The sequence below is a fragment of the Acinonyx jubatus genome, chromosome A2 (assembly GCF_027475565.1).
Source record: "Acinonyx jubatus isolate Ajub_Pintada_27869175 chromosome A2, VMU_Ajub_asm_v1.0, whole genome shotgun sequence".
Taxonomy (NCBI): Eukaryota; Metazoa; Chordata; class Mammalia; order Carnivora; family Felidae; genus Acinonyx; species Acinonyx jubatus.
Genome location: NC_069383.1, coordinates 106,246,326 through 106,265,311, shown reverse-complemented (window position 1 = coordinate 106,265,311; position 18,986 = coordinate 106,246,326). Strand labels below are relative to the sequence as shown.

General features: G+C 59.2%; 2 protein-coding genes across 4 annotated transcripts; one reads left to right on the top strand and one right to left on the bottom strand.

Moving 5' to 3' along the window:
- Positions 1–222: 222 nt before the first annotated feature.
- Positions 223–12,306, top strand: DBNL (drebrin like). Of its 3 annotated transcripts, none has more exons than XM_027045950.2 (13): positions 223–378; positions 4,849–4,904; positions 6,133–6,245; positions 6,795–6,869; positions 7,864–8,010; positions 8,761–8,838; positions 9,124–9,278; positions 9,360–9,405; positions 9,632–9,725; positions 10,263–10,358; positions 10,466–10,581; positions 10,869–10,965; positions 11,317–12,306. In XM_027045950.2, exons 1-13 carry the CDS (start codon positions 296–298, stop codon positions 11,454–11,456), a joined length of 1,296 nt encoding a protein of 431 aa, XP_026901751.1. In that variant the 5' UTR covers positions 223–295; the 3' UTR covers positions 11,457–12,306. The 3 variants fall into 3 exon arrangements, with proteins under 3 accessions (XP_026901751.1, XP_026901750.1, XP_026901753.1); XM_027045949.2 differs by having other exon boundaries at positions 9,357–9,405; XM_027045952.2 differs by lacking the exon at positions 223–378 and adding an exon at positions 812–943 and having other exon boundaries at positions 9,357–9,405.
- Positions 12,307–13,074: 768 nt separating this feature from the next.
- On the bottom strand, positions 13,075–15,516 carry PGAM2 (phosphoglycerate mutase 2). Its single transcript, XM_015064547.2, has 3 exons — positions 15,020–15,516; positions 14,727–14,907; positions 13,075–13,280 (listed from the first exon to the last, which is right to left on the bottom strand). The coding sequence occupies exons 1-3, from the start codon at positions 15,431–15,433 to the stop codon at positions 13,114–13,116; spliced, it is 762 nt and encodes a 253-aa protein (XP_014920033.2). The 5' UTR covers positions 15,434–15,516; the 3' UTR covers positions 13,075–13,113.
- Between the last annotated feature and the right edge of the window lie 3,470 nt (positions 15,517–18,986).

The window sequence follows — 18,986 nt, the reverse complement described above, 5'->3', positions numbered from 1 at the left end:
AACAAGAGAGGAGAGATATGCACGGTCCTCCGTGAGTGCAGCTATGGGGGCCCGGCTTGGGCTCCTCCGCCACTCGGCCGCACAAAGGACACGCCCTCTATCTTCTCTGCCAGCCACACCTTCTCCCATCGGCCCCGCCCGCAGTGCTTCCGCTTCCGGTCGCGGGGCGGGGCTTCCTGCTGTGGGGGCGGGGCTTCCGGCCGCGGAGACGCTGCCGCTTCCAGGCCGCCGGAGTGGGCGGGGCCCGGAAGCGGCGGCGGCGGCGGCGGCGGCGCGGGGACTGAAAGGGCCGGCCATGGCTGCGAACCTGAGCCGGAACGGGCCGGCGCTGCAAGACGCCTACGTGCGGGTGGTCACCGAGAAGTCCCCGACTGACTGGTGGGCGCCGGGAGGGAGCGGGCCGGGCGGGGGGCAGGAGGCCAGGGGCCACGGGTGGGCTGGGGCTCCCGGTTCAGCCACGCTTGGGCCGCTCCCTGTGAGGTGCCGTCCGCACCGTCGTCACCCGCCGTCCCGCCAGCCCCGCCTTGCGTGGGGGGCCCGCGCCGCCCCAGCTCCCCGCCTCCGCCGGCCTCCATGTTGGCTTCGGCGCCGGGCTGCGGCGGACGGCCGTCCCCACACAAAGGGGATCTCCGCAGCCGTCGGAGGGAACGTCTCCCCAGCTCCCACTGCAGGGATGAGGCCCTGGGCGGCCGGAAGCCCGTCTGGGAATGGGAGCCTTCCCAGGAGGTCAGGCGTTCGGGTCCCCCGGGCTCTGTGAGTGTGGATTTCAGAACCTCCCTTTCTCCGAGAATAATCCTTCCCGTGCTTGAGCCGCGCGGACACGAACGAAACTGTCGGCCACCAGTCTGGAAGGAGACCCCTCCTCATCCGTCCACCTCCTCGTGACAGCTTCCAGTGGGCCGTCAGTGTCCAGTACCCCTCATGCAGTTGCTGGGGTTTTACGGTACCGGCAGCCTTTGTCCGAGGGCTCTGGGGCAGCCTTGGGCGGCAGACCGGGAGTACCGCGCGGTCATTCTCCATCACTTTCCCCTTTGCCTGAACCGTTTTCGCTGACCAGTTTTGAGCACTTCTGGTACTAAGGAAATATTCTGAGTGTGATGAACTAAGGTGACCGGCTTTGGGGAGCCTTTGCTCCTGGCGGGGGCAGGGCCCCCTGGGACAGGCTGCAGCGACAGGCTGGTCTCTGCACCACCCCGGTGCTGCTTCCCCATCTCTGCTCTTCCTGGTGCCCAACACAGAGCACTTTCCTACCGTGGGCTGTTGTGGCACGGGGAACATTCTATTCTTTCCTCCAGCCCTCAGCCTTCTCGGGGAGAGCTTGGGAACACAAGCTGCCTGGGTCAGCAGAGGCTCTGGGGCAGAGTTGACGTGGGCTCCCTGCCCGGGGCTCGTGCACACTTTTGCAGGGGAGCCAAGCAGCTCCTCTGTTTGAAGCACATCTAATTAGTGAGGAAGGGTGTCTGCTAACCGTGGGATTTCTCTGCCTTCGCGGCTTCATTATGCTTAGGAAGTTCACCTGCAAATCATGTACTTCTTTTTAAGCCTAAGAGTTTCTAGATGTCAGCCCCCACCCCACCTCTCTCCTCCCAGAGAGCCCTTAGCCCTCTGCTGTGACTCCAGACCCTGCTGACAGTATTGCCAAGTGCCCCCTTTGACATCCACATGAGGCCACCTGACTGTAGACCCCGGAACCATCTTTGCCCCTCTCCAGTCCTGCTCAGCTAGGGTCTTGCTATCTTGTGTGCTCTTAAGGACGTGCTATAGGCCTTGATGACTTACCTAAGGGACTCCTGGGCCTCCCTCTGCTTCCTTCCAGGTCTCTCTTCATTCTCAGTTTCCACTGGTTTGGGGATGATGTCCCACAGCCCAGTTGGCAGTTCAGGCCTCCCACGCTCCCAGCTTTTCCTTAGGCTTCTCAGAGCTGTCTGCCACCACCCTGCTCTGAAACTTCCCCTCCCCACCTCTCTGTCCCTGAGGAGGGTGCTAAGCCTCTTTCCCCTCACCATGTGACCAGCCAGCCTGTGCTCCCACTGCCACAGCCATTAAGTATCTCAACAAGTACATGTGGTAGACCCCACTCAGCTGAAAAAATACCTAGATTGTGTTACTTCTGTGCATAAACTTGAGCGGCTTCCTGTTTCATGTGAAATAAAGCCCAGACCCCTTACCTCGGCCCGCAGGCCCTGTGCAGCTAGCTCCTGACCCCTCCTGCCACCCCTCCCCCTTAGCATACTGGGGCCACACCTGTTTGCCACCGCTGTGGCCTTCTTTCTCTTCCTCAAACATGTGAGCTGGTTCCTCCTTAGAGCCCTCGCTCTTGCCGCTTCTCCTTTCTAGCACCCTCATCATCCCTGGGGGTCTCCCCAGACTTCTCAGCATGGAGAGGCCTTCCTCAATTCCCCAGTCCCTGATGCACTCACACTTTCTGTCTCTTGGGTGACTGTCTCCAGACACATGGTTTTTCTTGTCACCTTTCTCTTCACCAGGAGGAATAGGGCCTGTCTGTCCCTGGTGTAGGGCTACCATGTGCACTCAGTGCTTGGGTGAGACTGGACTGGGAAGGGCACAGAGTGCTGTGGAGGGTATCAGCAAGAAGAGGCAGGTCACGAAAGGTTTCACATGCAGAGTGGGTGGCATTGGGCTGGGACCCGAAGCTGGGTGGGGTGGGGGGCAGGCATGTCAGCTCCCAATCTTGGATCTTTTTCTTGCTTCCCCAGGTTGTTCTCCTAGATGGAGTCATGTTTGTTGACCTCTTGTACCCACATCACTGCCTGACAGTACATTCTTGACAGTGTGTTTCTTTCTTGTCTCCCATTAGAAGGTGACTTCCATGTTCATGGAAGGGCCTCTTTGGACATATCCGAAGCTTTGTGCCCATCACCACAAGCGGCAGGTTCTCAGTACATGTGTCAGAAGGGATGGTTTGAGTTACAAGGTGCTCAGCGCACCACAGTCCTTGTGCTGTGCACAGGCCAGCATACTGCTTTTCCGTGGTGATTTGAAAAAAGGATGGAAGTCAGTTGAATGTGGGAATGAGCCTCTGATCTGGGAACATTCAAGAAGGTTGCTTGGGCTGGAGCCCAGGGTATGGGGGGGGTCAAGTTGGAGGGCAGGCAGCAGGCATGGAGCTTGGCTCTTACTAGCTGCTGGGTCGCTTCTTGGGAGAGCTGCACTGAGCAGAAGTCTCTGCTCCCCGCAGTGTGTCCGGTGTCCCTGTCTTTTGCAGCCAGGGCTTGGTGGCTTCAAACATCCAGGCTTCTTCCAGGAAGAGGGCTGGCCAGGACTCCGGTCACCAGAATCTGGATGTCCCCCTCCTCCCACATCCTTTCCATTTGTCTGTGTGTTCCATTTAGTGTCTCTCTCCTAGGAGGGGTGTCCCCCACGCCAGCCAGACCTTCTGGGTCTGGGTTTCTTTCTTCCGACTTCCTCAGGCTGGGCAGCTCTGCCCGATGCCTTAGCAAGGCCTTGGGGAAGCTGAGTGGAGGCTGATTTGCTTCCTTGTGGACTCTTTACCCCAAAGTCCCTGTCTGGCCAGCCACAGCAGAGCTGTGCTCAGAGCGGGGGAGATAGTGCACAAGACCAGATTTTGCCTCTGACTTGCTGTCTGCTGGGTCAGCATTCCTACCCCAGGTTCCACCAACCTGGAGCTGAGCTCCTGCAGAGTTGGTGTTGATGGCTGAGCTCCGTGCGGACTGTGGAGAAGCCACCTGTTCCAGAACGTTCTCCTTGGGTAACCTTTGTTCTGGTCATGGGACTTTTTATGCCCCACATATAATAAAATCTGCTATATTTTCTCAACACCTCTGGAGCTCAAGTTTATAAAAACAAATTTTTCCCAGAGTTCTTGTGAATAATTAGTCTTACAGAAAAAGATAGGTGTGGTCTATGGTCACCTGTGGAGAGTTAAGGCTCCTCCGAAAAAAGAATTTGCTTGACTTCATGGTGAGTCATGGCCCATGTGGTTTCTGGGTTTTCCAGAAGAGTCCAAAGCCCAGAGAGATCTGCTCCAGAAACTCTTCAGGCTTTCAGAAGGCGGAGCAGATATGCACAAGGTGTTGGGCGGCATTCCGAAATGCCTCATGTGCTTTTCCTTGGGAGGCTTTGGGTTGAGGAATATGCAGGTATCTTTTACCTTCTCAAATTCACAAACCTGATAGACAAGTGAGTATTTCACACATGAATGTGTGGACAGTTGCCATAAAACTTTCCAGCTTAGGGGCATCTCCAATGGCTTAGTTGGCAGAGCGTAAAACTCTTGATCTGTGGGTTGTGAATTCCACCCCCACGTTGGGCATAGAGCTTCCTTAAAATCTAATCAGACGGTGCCTAGGTGGCTCAGTCAGTTAAGCATCCGACTCTTGGTTTCAGCTCAGGTCACGGTTCATGGGTTTGAGCGCCACGTCCGGCCCTGTGCTGACAGTGCAGAGCCTGGTTGGGATTCTCTCTCTTCCTCTCTCTCTGCCCCTCCACCCCACATCTCTCTCAATCTCAAAATAAATAAAAATTTTTAAAAAGCCAAACAAATTTTCCAGCATAGGGACACTTGGCTGGCTTAGTCGGTAGAGTGTGTGACTCTTGATCTCTGGGTCATGAGTTCAAGTCCCACATTGGGCACAGAGCTTCCTTCAAATCAAGTCAGACAAACAAACTTTACAGCTTAGTTTCCCTCACAGTAGATGTAGGCTCCCCTTCATAAGTTTGTCTCTCAGGATAAGCCCCTGTGGGTGAGGCCATGGCTCTGGGCCAGCCTGGGGCCTGTGTTACCATCATGCTGAGCTCTGGTGGGTGTGGCAAGGGCAGATGGCACCCAGCGAACTGGCTACAGAGCTCACCTGTGTTTTGTTTCAGGGCTCTCTTTACCTATGAGGGTAACAGCAATGACATCCGTGTGGCTGGCACTGGAGGTGAGTATGACCAAGTGAGGGGGCGAGGAGGCTGGTGGGGGAGGAGGGTGGGAGGAGGGGAGAGAGTGGTAGCCATCAGGGTCCCCAGCCCACACCACAGTAGCACCACCGTTGGGGAGCTGGACACAGCTTTGTTACTCAGCAAATGTTCACCAGTGCATTCTCCACTTGCCATACAAGTGCTTCTGGTGACCTGTTCTAGAAAGCCCCTCCCTTGTGAGGGCTGCTCCCTGACCTTTAGAAGGACCGCTGCTGGCTGTGCTCTCACGTGCACTGTGATGCCTCAGGTGGTGGAGAAGTGCAGGGTTCAGTAGCCTGCATTTCCTACCACCGCCTCCACTGGTACTCACAGGGCTCTGCTGTGCATACTCCAAGTAGGGGCTCAGGGCTGTCCCAGGTCTCTGTGGCCCTATAGCTAAAGTACCCGACCCAGCTCCTCACTAGCTGATAAGGACCACAGCCTCAGTGTCAGGAGAATGGCTGAGGATGGCTCCTGTGCCCTTATCACCCATCCCCTTACCTTCACTTGGAGGATCTAAGAACTGAGCCTGAGCGTGACTGAAGGACGTTCCCACCTGCTTGGGACCCTCTTGGTGGCCTGGGGGTCTGAGCAGACTCATGGGTAGGGCAGGTGACTCCCAGCAGGCCTATTCCAGGGCCCTCAGTAGGTCCAGGCAACAGTAAAATTGTTGCAGAGATCCTCCATTTGGAAGCCTGATGCCCAGTTTGTAACAAAAATGACGATTTTACTTACAGAATTACCCATGGGTTTTATAGGAATGGTTTTTAGACTGGCGTATGTAAAAACTCACCTGGGGTCCTCGGGGCGCCTGGGTGGCTCAGTTGGTTGAGTGTCCAACTTCAGCTCAGGTCATGATCTCACAGCTCGCGGGTTTAAGCCCTGCATGAGTTCGCCACTGTCGGTGCAGAGCCTGCCTGGGATCTTCTGTGCCCCTCTAAGCTGCTTCCCTGCTTCCACTCTCTCTCTCAAAAATAAATCTTACAAAAAAAAAAAAATCACCTGGGGTCCTTGTCACAAATGCAGATCCTGGGTCCCACCCAGCTCCTGTGAGTTAGCTCAGTGAAGACGGGCACAGGAATCCAATTTTGATATAGGCGACACTGAGAACCCCTGGTTTAGAGCCATTTGGGTTTGGTCTCCTGGCGGACAGTGTGCCAGGGCGGGCAGCAGGTGTGGGACACCTCACTTCCCTGTGACCTGCTGCAGAGGGAGGCCTGGAGGAGATGGTGGAGGAACTCAACAGCGGGAAGGTGATGTACGGCTTCTGCAGGGTGAAGGACCCCAACTCCGGCCTGCCCAAATTTGTCCTCATCAACTGGGTATGTGGAACTGGCGGGCTCTCGGTTCTCATCCAGGTGCGATCCGGAAGAACTCCCTTTCCTTCTCCTCCTCTGCCATTCACGATTGGAGCAGAGAAGGACTTGACTTCAGGGCAGCTCGGAGGTGGTGAAGGAACACAACAGTAGATTAAGTCACTGTGGCCCAAAGGATAATGGGGGCCTGGCTAGCGTAGAATTCCCAGTGCCTCCCCCCCAAGCCCAGGATTATTCCTACAAAATGGAGTACAAACAATCGCAGGACCCCCTTGCCTGTGTCCCCTTCAGAGTAGTCATCCTGAGGGAGCAGGTGGCCTGGAGAAGGCTCTGAGAACACAGGACTGATGGGTGGGACTAGAAAATTCTGAGCCAACCCCCTGCCCATGGAAGCTGGTGGTCATCCTGCCACAAGAACCTCCTTGACTTGGAGGTGTGGGCCTTGCCTTATCCTCTGCTTTAGGGTCCCAGCTCTGTCTTTGCTGGGACACACAGGGATGCTGCTGAGCCCCCAGGGAGGGATTGGTGAGTCATGCTGGGTGTGTTTTGTTGCAGACAGGCGAGGGTGTGAACGACGTACGGAAGGGAGCATGCGCCAACCACGTCAGCACCATGGCCAGCTTTCTGAAGGTGAGGGCTGTTCCCTGAGGGCCTCACAGAGTTTGCCAGGCCCCCAGGCTCCTGGGTGTGCATGAGCAGGAATTGCAGCCAGAACTGGAATTGTGTCCCACGCCCCAGTACTCTGTCTGGACTTGAGGGTGTGACCCGAGGCTGCTGTGCTCTTGCTCAGCAGGTGCGTGGGAGGCCACACTGCGGCCAGAGCCACTAGCAGGCTGGCTTCAGTGGGGAGGAATGGTGAATGTCCTTTCTGAGCTCAGGAGGAACAGGCTGGAGCTGGTCCTGGGGCAGGGCAGGGCCTTGGGTTCCCTTAGTTTGTCAGTGTGGTCAGGATCTGGAGGAGAACAGTTGTGTATGCCCAGCCGCCTCAGCACGCATGTTCCCTTTGATGGCTCCTCTCCAGCCTGTCCCCACACGTATTTATGTCCGTCCTTGTAGCGGAACCTCCTTCAGTGCCAGAAGCATTTGTTGTTTGCTTGTCAGGTAACTTTTTGCATTTCTTGGTTACCGGCAAAGAGACTCAGGTCTTTGATTTCTGGTTCTGCCAGTGCTTCTCCAGGTATGCCTCACTTTCTTTTCTAGGAGCTGAAAGAAAGAGAGGATCCCAAGCTTATTAGGTGTTTACTAACAGTGAGTGAGGTCATGGATCTGACTTCTCAAGAAGTCGGTGGCTTGCTTTTTGTAGAAAATGAGTTTCCAGATTCTTTTTAAAGTTTGTTTTTGCTCATGAGAAAGGAACTCTTTAACACCTGGGCCTGCAGCAGAGAGCGTGCCGCACACATAACAAGCCATAGACAGTGCTACAGAGGGCAAAGACCTCGTGCCCGCACTGGACAAGTACAAGTTTGCCTCAAGGTGGTTTGTGGGCCATGAGCAGAGTGTGCCTAGGTGCCCAGCAGGGTTCCCTGCCCTTGAGCCTGGGTGGCAGTTGTCTGAGCTGTGTGGACTGCAGTGTGCATCCTGTCCTCTCCTGGAGCTGCACCTCCTGACCGCTCTCCTGCTGCAGGGGGCCCATGTGACGATCAATGCTAGGGCCGAGGAGGACGTGGAGCCTGAGTGCATCATGCAGAAGGTGGCCAGAGCCTCCGGTGCCAACTATGCCTTCCACAGGGAGAGCGGCCGTTTCCAGGACACAGGTCCCCAGGCCCCCGTGGTGAGTGCTGCCTGGGCGGGCGGCAGGGCAGGGGCAGGTCAGGAGTGTGCAGTTACCCTGTCCCACCTGGCTACACCCGCCCTGGGTGGTTTATCCCTCACAGGGCTGGGCTCCTGGCTACCTGGCTTCCAGCCCCGAAGCCAGATGAAGGTGCAGATGGCCGACAGAAGTGGGAGCTGCCCCCCCTGGTGGGGCAGGTGCTAGTGGGCATGAGGAGCAGCCCTCCACCCTGTCTGGTCCCACCAGCTGTTTGGAGCCTCTCTGCAGGGACAGTGTAGTCACCCTCGAGGCCACAGCACCAGTGTGTCCTGCACAGCCCTGGGTGGGGGGCACCGTGGAGGAATGTAAGGCAGTGGATGGGCAGACACCTGCTGGCCTGTAGTCCTAGTGCCAGGTGGGGGGGGTCCAGTCCCCCGATGCACAGCCGGAGTCTGTGGAGATTCCCGGGCACCGCCCAGTGCAGTCAGCTATCTGTGTCTGGTGGACCAGCCTCCTAGAAATGGCCAGAGGCCGGTCTCAGAACCTCCTTGGCCTCCATCCACAGGGGTCTGGTGCAGCCAGAGACCTCCTCAGTGTTGCCTGGGGTTGAGAGCTTCCTTGCCTGGTGGTTTCCTAGGGCCATTGGGCTGTCTTGGTTCTGGTCTCCTTGAGAGGCCCAGGGCCAGCGCCCCTGCCCTGCCAGGCACCATCCTGAAGGTTGTTGCTCATGTTCTGTGGGCGGTCCAGTGGGGAACCCTCTGTCCTCTGCAGGGCTCCGTGTACCAGAAGACCAATGCCATGTCTGAGATCAAAAAGGTTGGCAAAGACAGCTTCTGGGCCAAAGCAGAGGTGAGTGCCCTTCTCAGAGATTACGTGTGCCTTCCTCTCTGTCCCTTGGTTTTTCTCACAGTGAACCCCTGGGACACACGTTCCTGTTCGCGCCCGTTCATAGGCTGTCAGACTGGGCTGAGGGAGTTAAGTGACAGGGCCCGAGGGCACTCACCTGCACCCCTGCACGCAGGCCCCCAACGCCCCAGGCGGCACTCGCAAGAACGCCAGGGTGGACTCAGAGAGGGGGCAGGTCTGCCTGCGGCGCGGGGGCTGAGTGGGCCGCGGGCACTGTTCTCTCTGCAGAAGGAGGAGGAGAACCGCAAGCGAGAGGAGAAGCGGCGGGCAGAGGAGGAGCGGCAGCAGCTGGAGCAGGAGCGCCGGGAACGGGAGCTGCGGGAGGCCGCCCGCAGGGAGCAGCGCTATCGGGAGGAGCAGGGCAGCGAGGCCGCGCCCCAGAGGTGAGGGCCCAGAGGGCGGGCAGAGGGAGGGTCCTAAGCAGGCAGCCGGGCTGCAGCTCCTCCCTGTGCCCCTCCCAGCAGGACATGTGAGCAGCCAGAAGTGGTTTTGGGGAGCAGACAGGAGCAGGTGAGACTTGTCTGTCCAGTGATGCGGGGGTCTCCGGGAGGGTCCCGTGGCCGGCTGGGCAGAGTGGAGCCTGGAGCGCGTGTGGGTGTGTCTCGGTGGTGGTGGAAACGAGCTCAAAGGGCAGAAGTTGTTGTCCAAGACGAGGCCTGGGAGCCCCTCCCAGAGCACCTGGGCCCACGCTCACTGCCAGGTGCTTGTACCCTTCCCCCCTCCCCCCACCCCCCAGGACCCTGGCAGTCCACAGCCAGCACATCCACGGGACATTTTCAAACAGAAGGAGAGGGCCCTGTCTACCACATCCATCTCCAGCCCCCAGCCAGGTAAGCCTACCCTCTGGGCCTAGCCCTGAGGTAGAGGCCGGCCGAGGGGTCCTGGGGTCCCAGTACAGGGTTCCCTGAGGTGACAGATGTGTCAGAGTATGACAGACACACATGAGCAGGGAGAGCCCGTGCTCATGAGAGTGGCTTCTGAGAGGGGAGCCTGGGCGTCAGGGGTCCCTTCCCCACCCTCAGCCTCGTCCCACAGAGACCTGGAAGGGCAGGGCCACGTGTGGCTTCAGAGGGGAGACCCTCCAGCCTGGCCCCGTAAACTTGTAGTGCAGCTCGCACATTGGCTCAGAGCTGGCCTCAGGAGCCTCTGTCACCTGCTCTCTGGCCCCCAGGGAAACAGGACTGCTCTGTGCGTGTGCATGTGTGTGTGCGCGCACCGTGGTGTTTCTGTAGTTGCTCCATGTCCCCACTCACTCTGCGTGACAGCCACTGTTCCAGGACAGGTCCGCCAGCACAGGGCCCAGAAACGGTGGAGACTGCCTGTTCTTCCCATTTGTCAGCTCTCATGCGTGTGTCTTTGGTCTGCAGGCAAACTGCGGAGCCCCTTCCTGCAGAAGCAGCTTACCCAGCCAGAGACCCACCTCAGCAGAGAGCCCGCCCAGGCCACCTCAGGGCCCAGGCCAGGCAAGGCGCTTAGCCTCCCCGTGGGAGGCTGGGCATGTGGGCGCAGTAGGGACAAGGAGGTGTCCTCCGCTCCCTGGGCTCAGAGCGGGCTGCGCCCTCCTGTGCAGGTCTCTGTGAGGAGCCGGTGCCCAGCACGCCACCGTGTCCGGTGCAGGCAGAAGAGGAGGAAGCTGTGTATGAGGAGCCCCCAGAGCAGGAGTCCCTCTATGAGGAGCCCCCAATGGTGGGTCCCTTGAGTGGGGCGGGGCGTGGCTGTTAGGGGGCCCAGAAACACCCTCCTCAGCCATACCACTCGTGGGACGCCTGACTTTGTAACGGTTCACTACGTGCGGATTATCTTGTTTCGTCTCGGAGCAGCCCTGTGCGAGGAATTGTCTGGCACACTTTGCCGTGTGGGAGGCCCTGCGTTGGGGAGCATTGTTGGGGTGGTGGGGCGGCGGCAGCCCCCGCCCTCTGTGTGCGAGCCGGTAACTAGGACCCCAGGTTCCTCTTCTCTCCATCCACGGGCAGGTGCAGCAGCAAGATGCCGGCTCTGAGCACATGGACCACTACCCAGGGCTGAGCGGGAAGGGGCTCTGTGCCCGGGCCCTGTACGACTACCAGGCAGGTAATGTGCTCAGACCACAGGGCCCCACGTCAGGAGACAGGCTTTGGGGGCTCCCTTGGGGGGCCAGAAGGGTGAGGATGGGGTGGATGCCCCACACAGCCCGGGCCTTCACGTGCCCTCTAGGCAGCTGCCCAACGTCTGTTGGTGTGAATCCCTGCTGCCAGCGCCGCGCTGAGCCTGAAGGTGTGACCAGAGGGCTGGGTACACCCTGGACGCTGGGCCCCCAGCGAGTCTGGGTGGAGGCCTTGGGAGGCCACCTGCCGTGTGGTGTCGGGACAGGTGAGGGCCTGGCTGCCAGGCCCCCAGCTCCAGTGTGGCCTCCGGCTCACCCTCCGGCTCACCTTCCCACAGCCGACGACACAGAGATCTCCTTCGACCCTGAAAATCTCATCACAGGCATCGAGGTGATTGACGAGGGCTGGTGGCGCGGCTACGGGCCTGACGGCCACTTTGGCATGTTTCCCGCCAACTACGTGGAGCTCATTGAGTGAGGACCCCCCCACCGCTGGCCGCTCCGAGGCTGTCCTTCCCTTCCCCACCCAGGCGTGCTTTCCTTCTAACCGGGGGACGTGGCGTGTGTGGCTCGAGAGCCGCTCGGCAGTCCTCCAAGAATGGGACCCCCAGAGAAGATGAGCCCTCGGGCTCCCGCAGACGCCTCAATGCAGCTGATTCCCAACACCTGCTTCTGGCAGCTCCTGGCCCGCCCCTGCCCCCGCCCCACCAGCCTTGCCTTTGACCCCCACGGAGGACACTGAGCCAAGCCCTGCTCATGGCCAGCCCCTCAGTGACCTCTGCCTGAGGAGAGTGGCACTGCTGAGCTGGGCGGTCTGAGCAGGGGCATTTCCTTATCTCCTCTTCCTCTTGGCTCTGAAGAGTGGTGGTTACAGCTGTTAGTGACCCTCGGGAACAGTGAACTTAAGAGTTTATGACCAAAGTCTCGGGTCATGACAGTTTGGGCAGCGTCAGATCACCCTTCCGCACCCTGCCCTGTGTCCCCAGTTCTGTCCCTCTGCCGGGGCTGAGCACGCCCCCTGCCCCCGAGTGTATGAAGGAAGGGATGGGAGCGTCCTTCTGTGTACCACACCCCCCACAATGGCCCCAGCCTGTGCCTGCTGTCCCGCCCCAGGTGCCCCAGGCCTGTCTGCTTTCAGATGAGAATTGCCCCATGCAGGCCCCAGTTGTGATCCGCCCTGCTGTGGCCTGAATGCCCCTGTGTGGAAACAGACCCCTTCCTGGGTGTCTGTGGGACGCGTGTACAGGTGTGTGTGTGTGCACGTGCACCCTCAGACCTCAGGCCAGACAGCCACCTAGGAGAGGCATAAACATGAAGCTGTGACCACAGTCAGCCTCTTGGATTTCAGTTCTCTGGGAGGGGCTGAGGGCCTCCCTCCCTACCCTGGGGACCCTCTGCCCATGCAGGACCAAGCCTGTGTGCACGTGTGCATGGAATGAGGTGCCTGGCACCCCCCGAATGTTACAGATTACAGTTCCTCATGCTCTGGCAGGTGCTGGGTGGAAGCAGCTTGGGGCACAGGCCGAACTAAGGGGATCGCTGTCCCATCTCGTCTGTCTCCAGCTGAGCTTCAGGCAGGCCTTACCACATCCCAATTTCTCCACCATGAAGCCAGCATGGCCCAACCGGCTTCGGAGGCTCCATGAGTCAGGGTCACACGGCTCTGAGGCCAGCTGTGGGCTTGTCCTAAGACACTGGGACGCCTTGGAGGTGGGGCTTGGTCCCTGGGGCTGCAGGGACAACAGAGGACACCCTGTCTGCGGGAAGGTGGCCATGAAGCAATGCTGTCCTGGCTGCAGTCTCTGCTCATCCTGGGCACAGCTTGGTCACCCCAGGCACCCGGATCCTAAAGCAAAGTCACCAAGTGGCTGTTTTGGTTTTTAGGGTCACCATAGGGGGCTTGTTAGAAGTTACCTGATAGCCCAGATTGGGGAGCAGACTCCTGCCCCTGGCTCCTGGGGCCCTTGCACCTAAACAGGGGTGGGCAGGGCAGGTGGCAGGGGCCTGGCCGGGGCCAAGTGCTCTGGGGCAGGGTTTGTGGAACCCCCAGCTGGAGGCCTTAGGAGCCAGGTGTCCAGAGCCACACTGGATTCAGGTGGTGGGAGGAGGTGCCTTTATTGCCGAAAGCCCACCCCTCACTTGGCCTTGCCCTGGGCAGCCACAGCCTCCATGGCTTTCCGCACAGTTTCTTCATCACCCAGGAACCGCATGGGCTTGGTGGGCTTCAGTGCCTGGTCCAGCTCGTACACGATGGGGATCCCCGTGGGCAGGTTCAGCTCCATGATGGCCTGGTCTGACATCCCTGGACCGGGGGAACAGGGTCCTTAGTCCCTGCTGGCCTGTGCCAGGCAGCTGCCTGCTCTCGCATTCAGCTGGCCCCATGACCTTTATGGGCCACAGAGCTGGGTCAGCCAGGCGTCAACCCTCCTGCCCCCACAGTAAGCCACAGAAAAGGGCTTGGGGAAGGTCAAGCCAGAAGTCAGGGACGGAGTGCCCTACAGAGTAGCTGTGGTGAGCCAGGACCTTGCACCCCCAGCCTGGAGTTGCTGTTGACCTGGGACAGTGCCATTGGGCTCCTCCAGCCAGATCGATGGATGTTTGGCTTCTAGGACATTCTAAATTCTAGATGTCAGGAGCAGGGGTGCTCCTGACACATGTGCTTGGAGAGACAGTGAGAAGGGCCTCTCATGGCCAAGGTGGAGGGAGGCCCTGCTGGGTGGAAAGGGCAAGGGTTCCCAAGGAAACCTGACCCTGCCTGCCTCCACAGCCCCTGGCCTGGAATAGCAGCTCGACCTTTGCGATTCCTGACACCCCGCCCCCTCAGTGTGACTGAAGAAAATGTTCTCCAGGCAATGGAAAGCTGAGGCCTCTATCCTGCCCTCCCTTCCAAGGGGAGAGGGGCTGGGGCTGGCCAGGCCTCAGGGGCCTCTCTGTGCTCTGGCCAGTTGCCCACCCGACCCCCAAAGCAGGAGGTTTGGAACCCCACACCCTGCCTGCCTTCTTCCCCTTTCCACAATCCCCACAAGCGTGAAGTCCATTTGAATGCTAATTTAAACTCTCCTGAGGATCTGTGCAACTGTCTAAGGTAGTATCAGGGGGGCTCGGTGGAGACGTGTGTAGGGGTGGGGGGAACCCAGCTACGTGCCAGGCGGCTAGGACTGCTGCACACCCTGCACCCTTCTTTTGACTGGTTTTACTTTTGCCTGGCATGGGTGTGAGCTGGGGCTCTGCCCTGGGCTTCATGTCCAACTGCAGGCAGTACTGGGAGGAGCCCCAAGAGCCCCCGCCAAACCCCAGAGAGGGTGGTTGAGACCCAACAAGTGAAGTGACTTGACCAGGGTCACAATAAATGTGCAGCCAGACGGCCCTGCCTTTGCCCAGCTGGGTGTCCTTGGGCATGGCCTTGTCTTTAGCCCAGGCTTGTGTCTAGGAAGCCAGCCCCGCCCCAGGCCTGTGACCCCTGTGCAGGGCTTGGGCCTGGGTCAGTGGTGGCAGGTGTTTTCACCCACAGTCTTCAGAAGGAAACTGCCTGTACACAAGCAAGTGAAACATTTTACAAAGTGGGGTTTTTTTGTAAGTGGTTTCTCAACCTCAGTTGAAACCCCCACCCTGCAGGCTCCTGTCTACACAGCTGCCTCCATCATGCAGGGGGTACTTGGCTAACGTGAGAAGTTGGGGCCCGAATGGTTCAAAGGTACGTAACCCCCCCCCCCCAACCTCCGTGCACATCCCACAAGGTAGTCCTCACCTTCCAGATGTTTGACGATGCCCCGCAGGCTGTTCCCGTGGGCGGCGATGAGCACTCTCTTGCCAGCCTTGATCTGGGGGGCGATCTCCTCGTTCCAGAAGGGGAGGGCCCGGGCGATGGTGTCCTTCAGGCTCTCACACATAGGCAGCTCCCCGGGCTTCAGGCCTGCATACCGCCGCTCCTGGGGGCATCCACACTGCTGTTTTGTCCCCAGAAAGCCAGACCCCAGACCCCAGCTGCCATCCCCAGGGGCCCCTGCCCTAGACCTGCCCCTGGTGCTCCAAGCAGCCCACCTTGCTGATGGAGCTGTAGTAGGGGTGCTTCTCGTCCATGGGGGGCGGCGGGATGTCGAAGGAACGCCTCCAGATCTTCACCTGCTCCTCGCCGTGCTTGGCGGCTGTCTCTGCCTTGTTGAGGCCTGTGAGGCCCCCGTAGTGCCTCTCGTTGAGGCGCCAGGTGCGCACCACGGGCAGCCACATCTGGTCTGTGCCGTCCAGGATGGTCCAGAGGGTGCGGATGGCTCGTTTCAGCACCGACGTGTAGCAGATGTCAAACTCCATCTTGGCATCCCTGATGGCCTCGGCGCCCTTCTTGGCCTCCTGGGCCCCCTTCTCACTCAGCTCTGCATCGAACCAGCCACAGAAGCGGTTCTCCTGGTTCCAGGTGCTCTCACCGTGCCGAACCATCACGAGGCGGTGGGTGGACATGGCAGTGGTGTTGGGGAGCGTGGCAGGCTCCGGACAGGGACAGCCGCCTCCCAGGTGCACCCAGTTTTATAACAGTCTGTCCCCAGCCCCCACCCTGGCCAACTGCCAGTCAGCATTCCAGGCCTGACGGGCAGCGGCAGGTGGCCAGTAGCAAAGCCTGGGGGGAGGGCAGGCACAGAGCCGGACTTAAAATAGCCCCACCAACCCGGGCCCCTGGGCTGGGTGGGGCTGCTGAGCAGGACCCAGTGTGCAGGACACAAGTCAGGGCCCTTGACAAGCCTGAGGAGGGGGAGGAGGGCTGGCAGAAGTAGAGGGGGTCCCAGAGCAAGACTTCTCTGTCCCAGGGGGGCCAACACTCAGGCCGAGGCACAGTGAATCCCCACCTGCTTTCTCCTGGTCCTCGTTAACACAAGTGGGGACATGCTTGCATCTCAGTGAGAAAATGACCCGTGTAAAGGGGAGCCAGGAGCTGTGTGCACCCATGTGCCTGAGTGTGTACACACGTGTGCGGGCACATGTGCATGCCTGCTGTGCGTTGCATGTACACACATGTGCTCATATCTGGTGCTTGTTGCGTATACGTGTATCTGCGTGTAAAGTGCCAGAAATCCCTTCCCCTGGTGGCTCGACTCTGCTCACCCGGAAGTGGGGGCCACATAGTCTTTCCTTAGGGGTCCTGGACCCCCTCCCCAGGTCCTGCTGCTCTGACAGTCCCTGCCCTCAGAGGAAGGCCTGCAGGAGCCTGTGGCTGATGGCTGGACTGGGAGGGGCTGTGACATAATTTCCACAAGTCCCCTCAAGGGAGGGGGGAGAGGTAGTGAAAGGTCAGGTCGCTGTGGGCAGAGCCAGGGAACCGGTGGGGACCGAAGCCCTGGGGAGAGAGGTCTGGCCCTGCAGGGAGAGCAGCAGGCAGCAGTGTGGGCAACAGGCTGAGGCCAAGCAGGCAGAGCTGTTTCCAAGACAACCCCAGGGGAGGGGAGGCCAGAAGGAAAAAGAGGGTGTCTTTGTTTCCTCTTGGGCCCCTCTGTCAAGCTCTGGTGCACACCTGCCACCCCTCCCACCCGCTGCCATCCCCAAAGCCAGGCTCACCTCTCCCCACTGAAACCACCTTTAAGGAGAAAGAAATCCAAGAGTCATGCTCCCCAGGGATCCCAGAACCAGAGACACTGGTTGCCGGGTTCATGCCCAGCTAAGCAAGAGCGCCCAGAAATAGGCCGAGGTTGGTGCTGGGGGGTCTGCCCGAGACTTCTGCATTCTGATTTCGGGAGACGAAGGCCACTGGGGCGGGGGCTGCGCCGTCATGAGGGAGGCTGTCCAGGGTCCCCTTCCTCCCCACCACTGCTGCAGTGACCACACCCTCACCCTATCATGCTTCTGAAAATGGAAAAGGGTGAGCGGGAGGCCAGCAGAGGGTCAGCTACTACACTGAGACTTGGCCCTGACATGCTTCCCTCCAGCCCTGCTGTCCACTCAAGGGAGAGCCTCCCAGCTCTGGGCTCCTAACATGGAGGCCGCACACCCACCCCACCGATTGCAAGTGGAGGTCACCCTCCCCCTCCTGACGGTGCCACACACAGGCTCTGCCACTCCAGCTCTACCCCCCTTAAAGCCACCTCTCCTATGCATGGTCTACTCTTTGCCCCCTTGATCACTGACCAGGCCCTGGGATGCCCCAGCAGGGCCCAGGCAGAACGGTGCAAGCAGCTGTTCTAGTTTGTCCTAGCATCTAGGGATGAGTAAAAAGGGCATAGGGAGAGATGGGGGGGCCGGGGGAGGGAGGGGTGGGGGATAGAGGAGGGGTAGAGACAGCCCCTTGCAGGTGCAGCAGGAGGTAAAGGGCTCAGCCATGACCGAGTTCTGGGGGACAGTGTTCCAGGCAGAGGGGCCAGCAAGGAACCGGTCCCCACCGGAGAGCACACAGGTGTGTGGCAGGGGGGTATGAGGGTTTGGGCCCTGCGTCCTGACACGGGCCACTGGAGAGTTTGAAGCATGGTCGTATTTTAACGTCACTGCAGCGGTAAGAAGAAGCTGTTTGGAGACAGCCCAGCCGGGGCCCTGGTAGAGGAGCCGGCCTGACCTGGGCGCAGATGGGTGCTGAGAGGCTGTGGGACTGGGCAGGCGCTGGGTCTCGCTGCCCCCTCCACCCCCCCCCACCCCCGCCTGGCCCCCCGAGGGAGGAGCACAGAGAGGGGCGGGGCTTGTGCCCCGATGAGCTCGGACCAGAGGGTCCAGGCCTCTGTGCGCCGGTGCCGGCCCGATTCGGACCCACTCCACAAGCACAAGTCCATCCGTCTGCGGTGCACGGGCGGCTCAAGCGCTGGGGGTGCTGCAGGGGGCAAGCGAGGCACGGCCCGAGGGGCCTGCAGCTCAGTGAGCGGACACTGGCGGCACCACGTCTGGCCTGGCCGTTGGGTGGTGACGAGGCCTCAGACAAGGGAGCGAGGGGGCTGCTGTCTCCACAGGGTGGTCCTGGGGAGGTGGAGGGAGCATCCTGAGCACAGCTTGAGTCCTCGGCAGACAGAGGCAGAGAGCAAACGTGGGGGCGGGCAGGGAGAAGGAGCAGGCAGGTGATGCAAGGAGATGGGATGGGAAGTTCCAGGAAACAGCAGTGACTTCATCAGTTTCATTTCCAGGATTGCCCAGCTGGCAGTGCGCCCCAGTATGCAAGGAAAGCGCTCCGGAGAATCCCTCTGGTCTGAGTAGCTGAAATGAAGCCTCTGAGGGTCAGGGGTGGGGCGATCCCTCCCTTGTCCCCTTCCTCCCCACCAATGCTCCTGAGTAATAATGTGCAGGTGGTATAGTTATGGCAGCGCCCCTCCAGGCAGGCTGCCCTCCAACCAGAGGCGTGTGCGCAGCTACTCCGCCCTGTGCAGCAGGGTGGGGAAACTGAGGCCCCAGGGAGCTGTGAAGTAGCAGGGCAGGCTTGCAGAGGAAGGAGATCAGGTGAGTGGTCCAGTGTAGTTCCCGGCTGTCTGATGAGTGCACCTGTGGGGTCTGACTGCAGACACACACCACCACAGGTCCTACGCCAACCACTGTCTGCACAGACACAGCACGGACCAACTAGTAACACTGCACACAGCTAATGGATGTAAGAAGACAGGGGCAGAAGGCAGGTAGTCTAACACCTGCCAGAGCAATACACTCAGCGTTCTCCCTGTGATTTAAATAAGACCCAGACTCTTGAGGTACTGTTCAAAATATCTAGGACACCTTTGCGCATGGTTGTCCAGTTTTCCCAACACCATTTATTGCAGAGAAAATCCTGCCCCCATGGTATATTCTTGGTCCTTCATCATAAACGAGTTGGCCATGATGTGTGGGTTTATCTCTGGGTTCTCTATTCTGTTCCATTGGTCTATGTGTCTGTTTTTATGCCAATAATAGTGTTTTTGATTACTTATGGCTCTGTAGTATAGTTTGAAATCAGGGAGCATGATGCCTCCAGCTTTGTTCTTTTTTCTCAGGATTGCTTTGCTATCCATGGTCTTTTGTGATTCTATATAAATTTTAGAACTATTTTTTCTATTTTGAGAAAAATGCCTTTGGAACT

What these genes read in the sequence shown, in the direction of transcription:
- PGAM2 (XM_015064547.2), bottom strand. Translation starts at nt 15,433, where the DNA reads ATGTCCACCCACCGCCTCGTGATGGTTCGGCACGGTGAGAGCACCTGG. An exon ending in ACTACAGCTCCATCAGCAAG is followed by an intron (nt 14,908 to 15,019) that starts GTGGGCTGCTTG and finishes GGATGCCCCCAG; the next exon opens with GAGCGGCGGTATGCAGGCCT. An exon ending in CATCGTCAAACATCTGGAAG is followed by an intron (nt 13,281 to 14,726) that starts GTGAGGACTACC and finishes CCCCCGGTCCAG; the next exon opens with GGATGTCAGACCAGGCCATC.
- DBNL (XM_027045949.2), top strand. Translation starts at nt 296, where the DNA reads ATGGCTGCGAACCTGAGCCGGAACGGGCCGGCGCTGCAAGACGCCTAC. An exon ending in TGGGGAGCAGACAGGAGCAG is followed by an intron (nt 9,406 to 9,631) that starts GTGAGACTTGTC and finishes CCCACCCCCCAG; the next exon opens with GACCCTGGCAGTCCACAGCC. An exon ending in TCTATGAGGAGCCCCCAATG is followed by an intron (nt 10,582 to 10,868) that starts GTGGGTCCCTTG and finishes ATCCACGGGCAG; the next exon opens with GTGCAGCAGCAAGATGCCGG.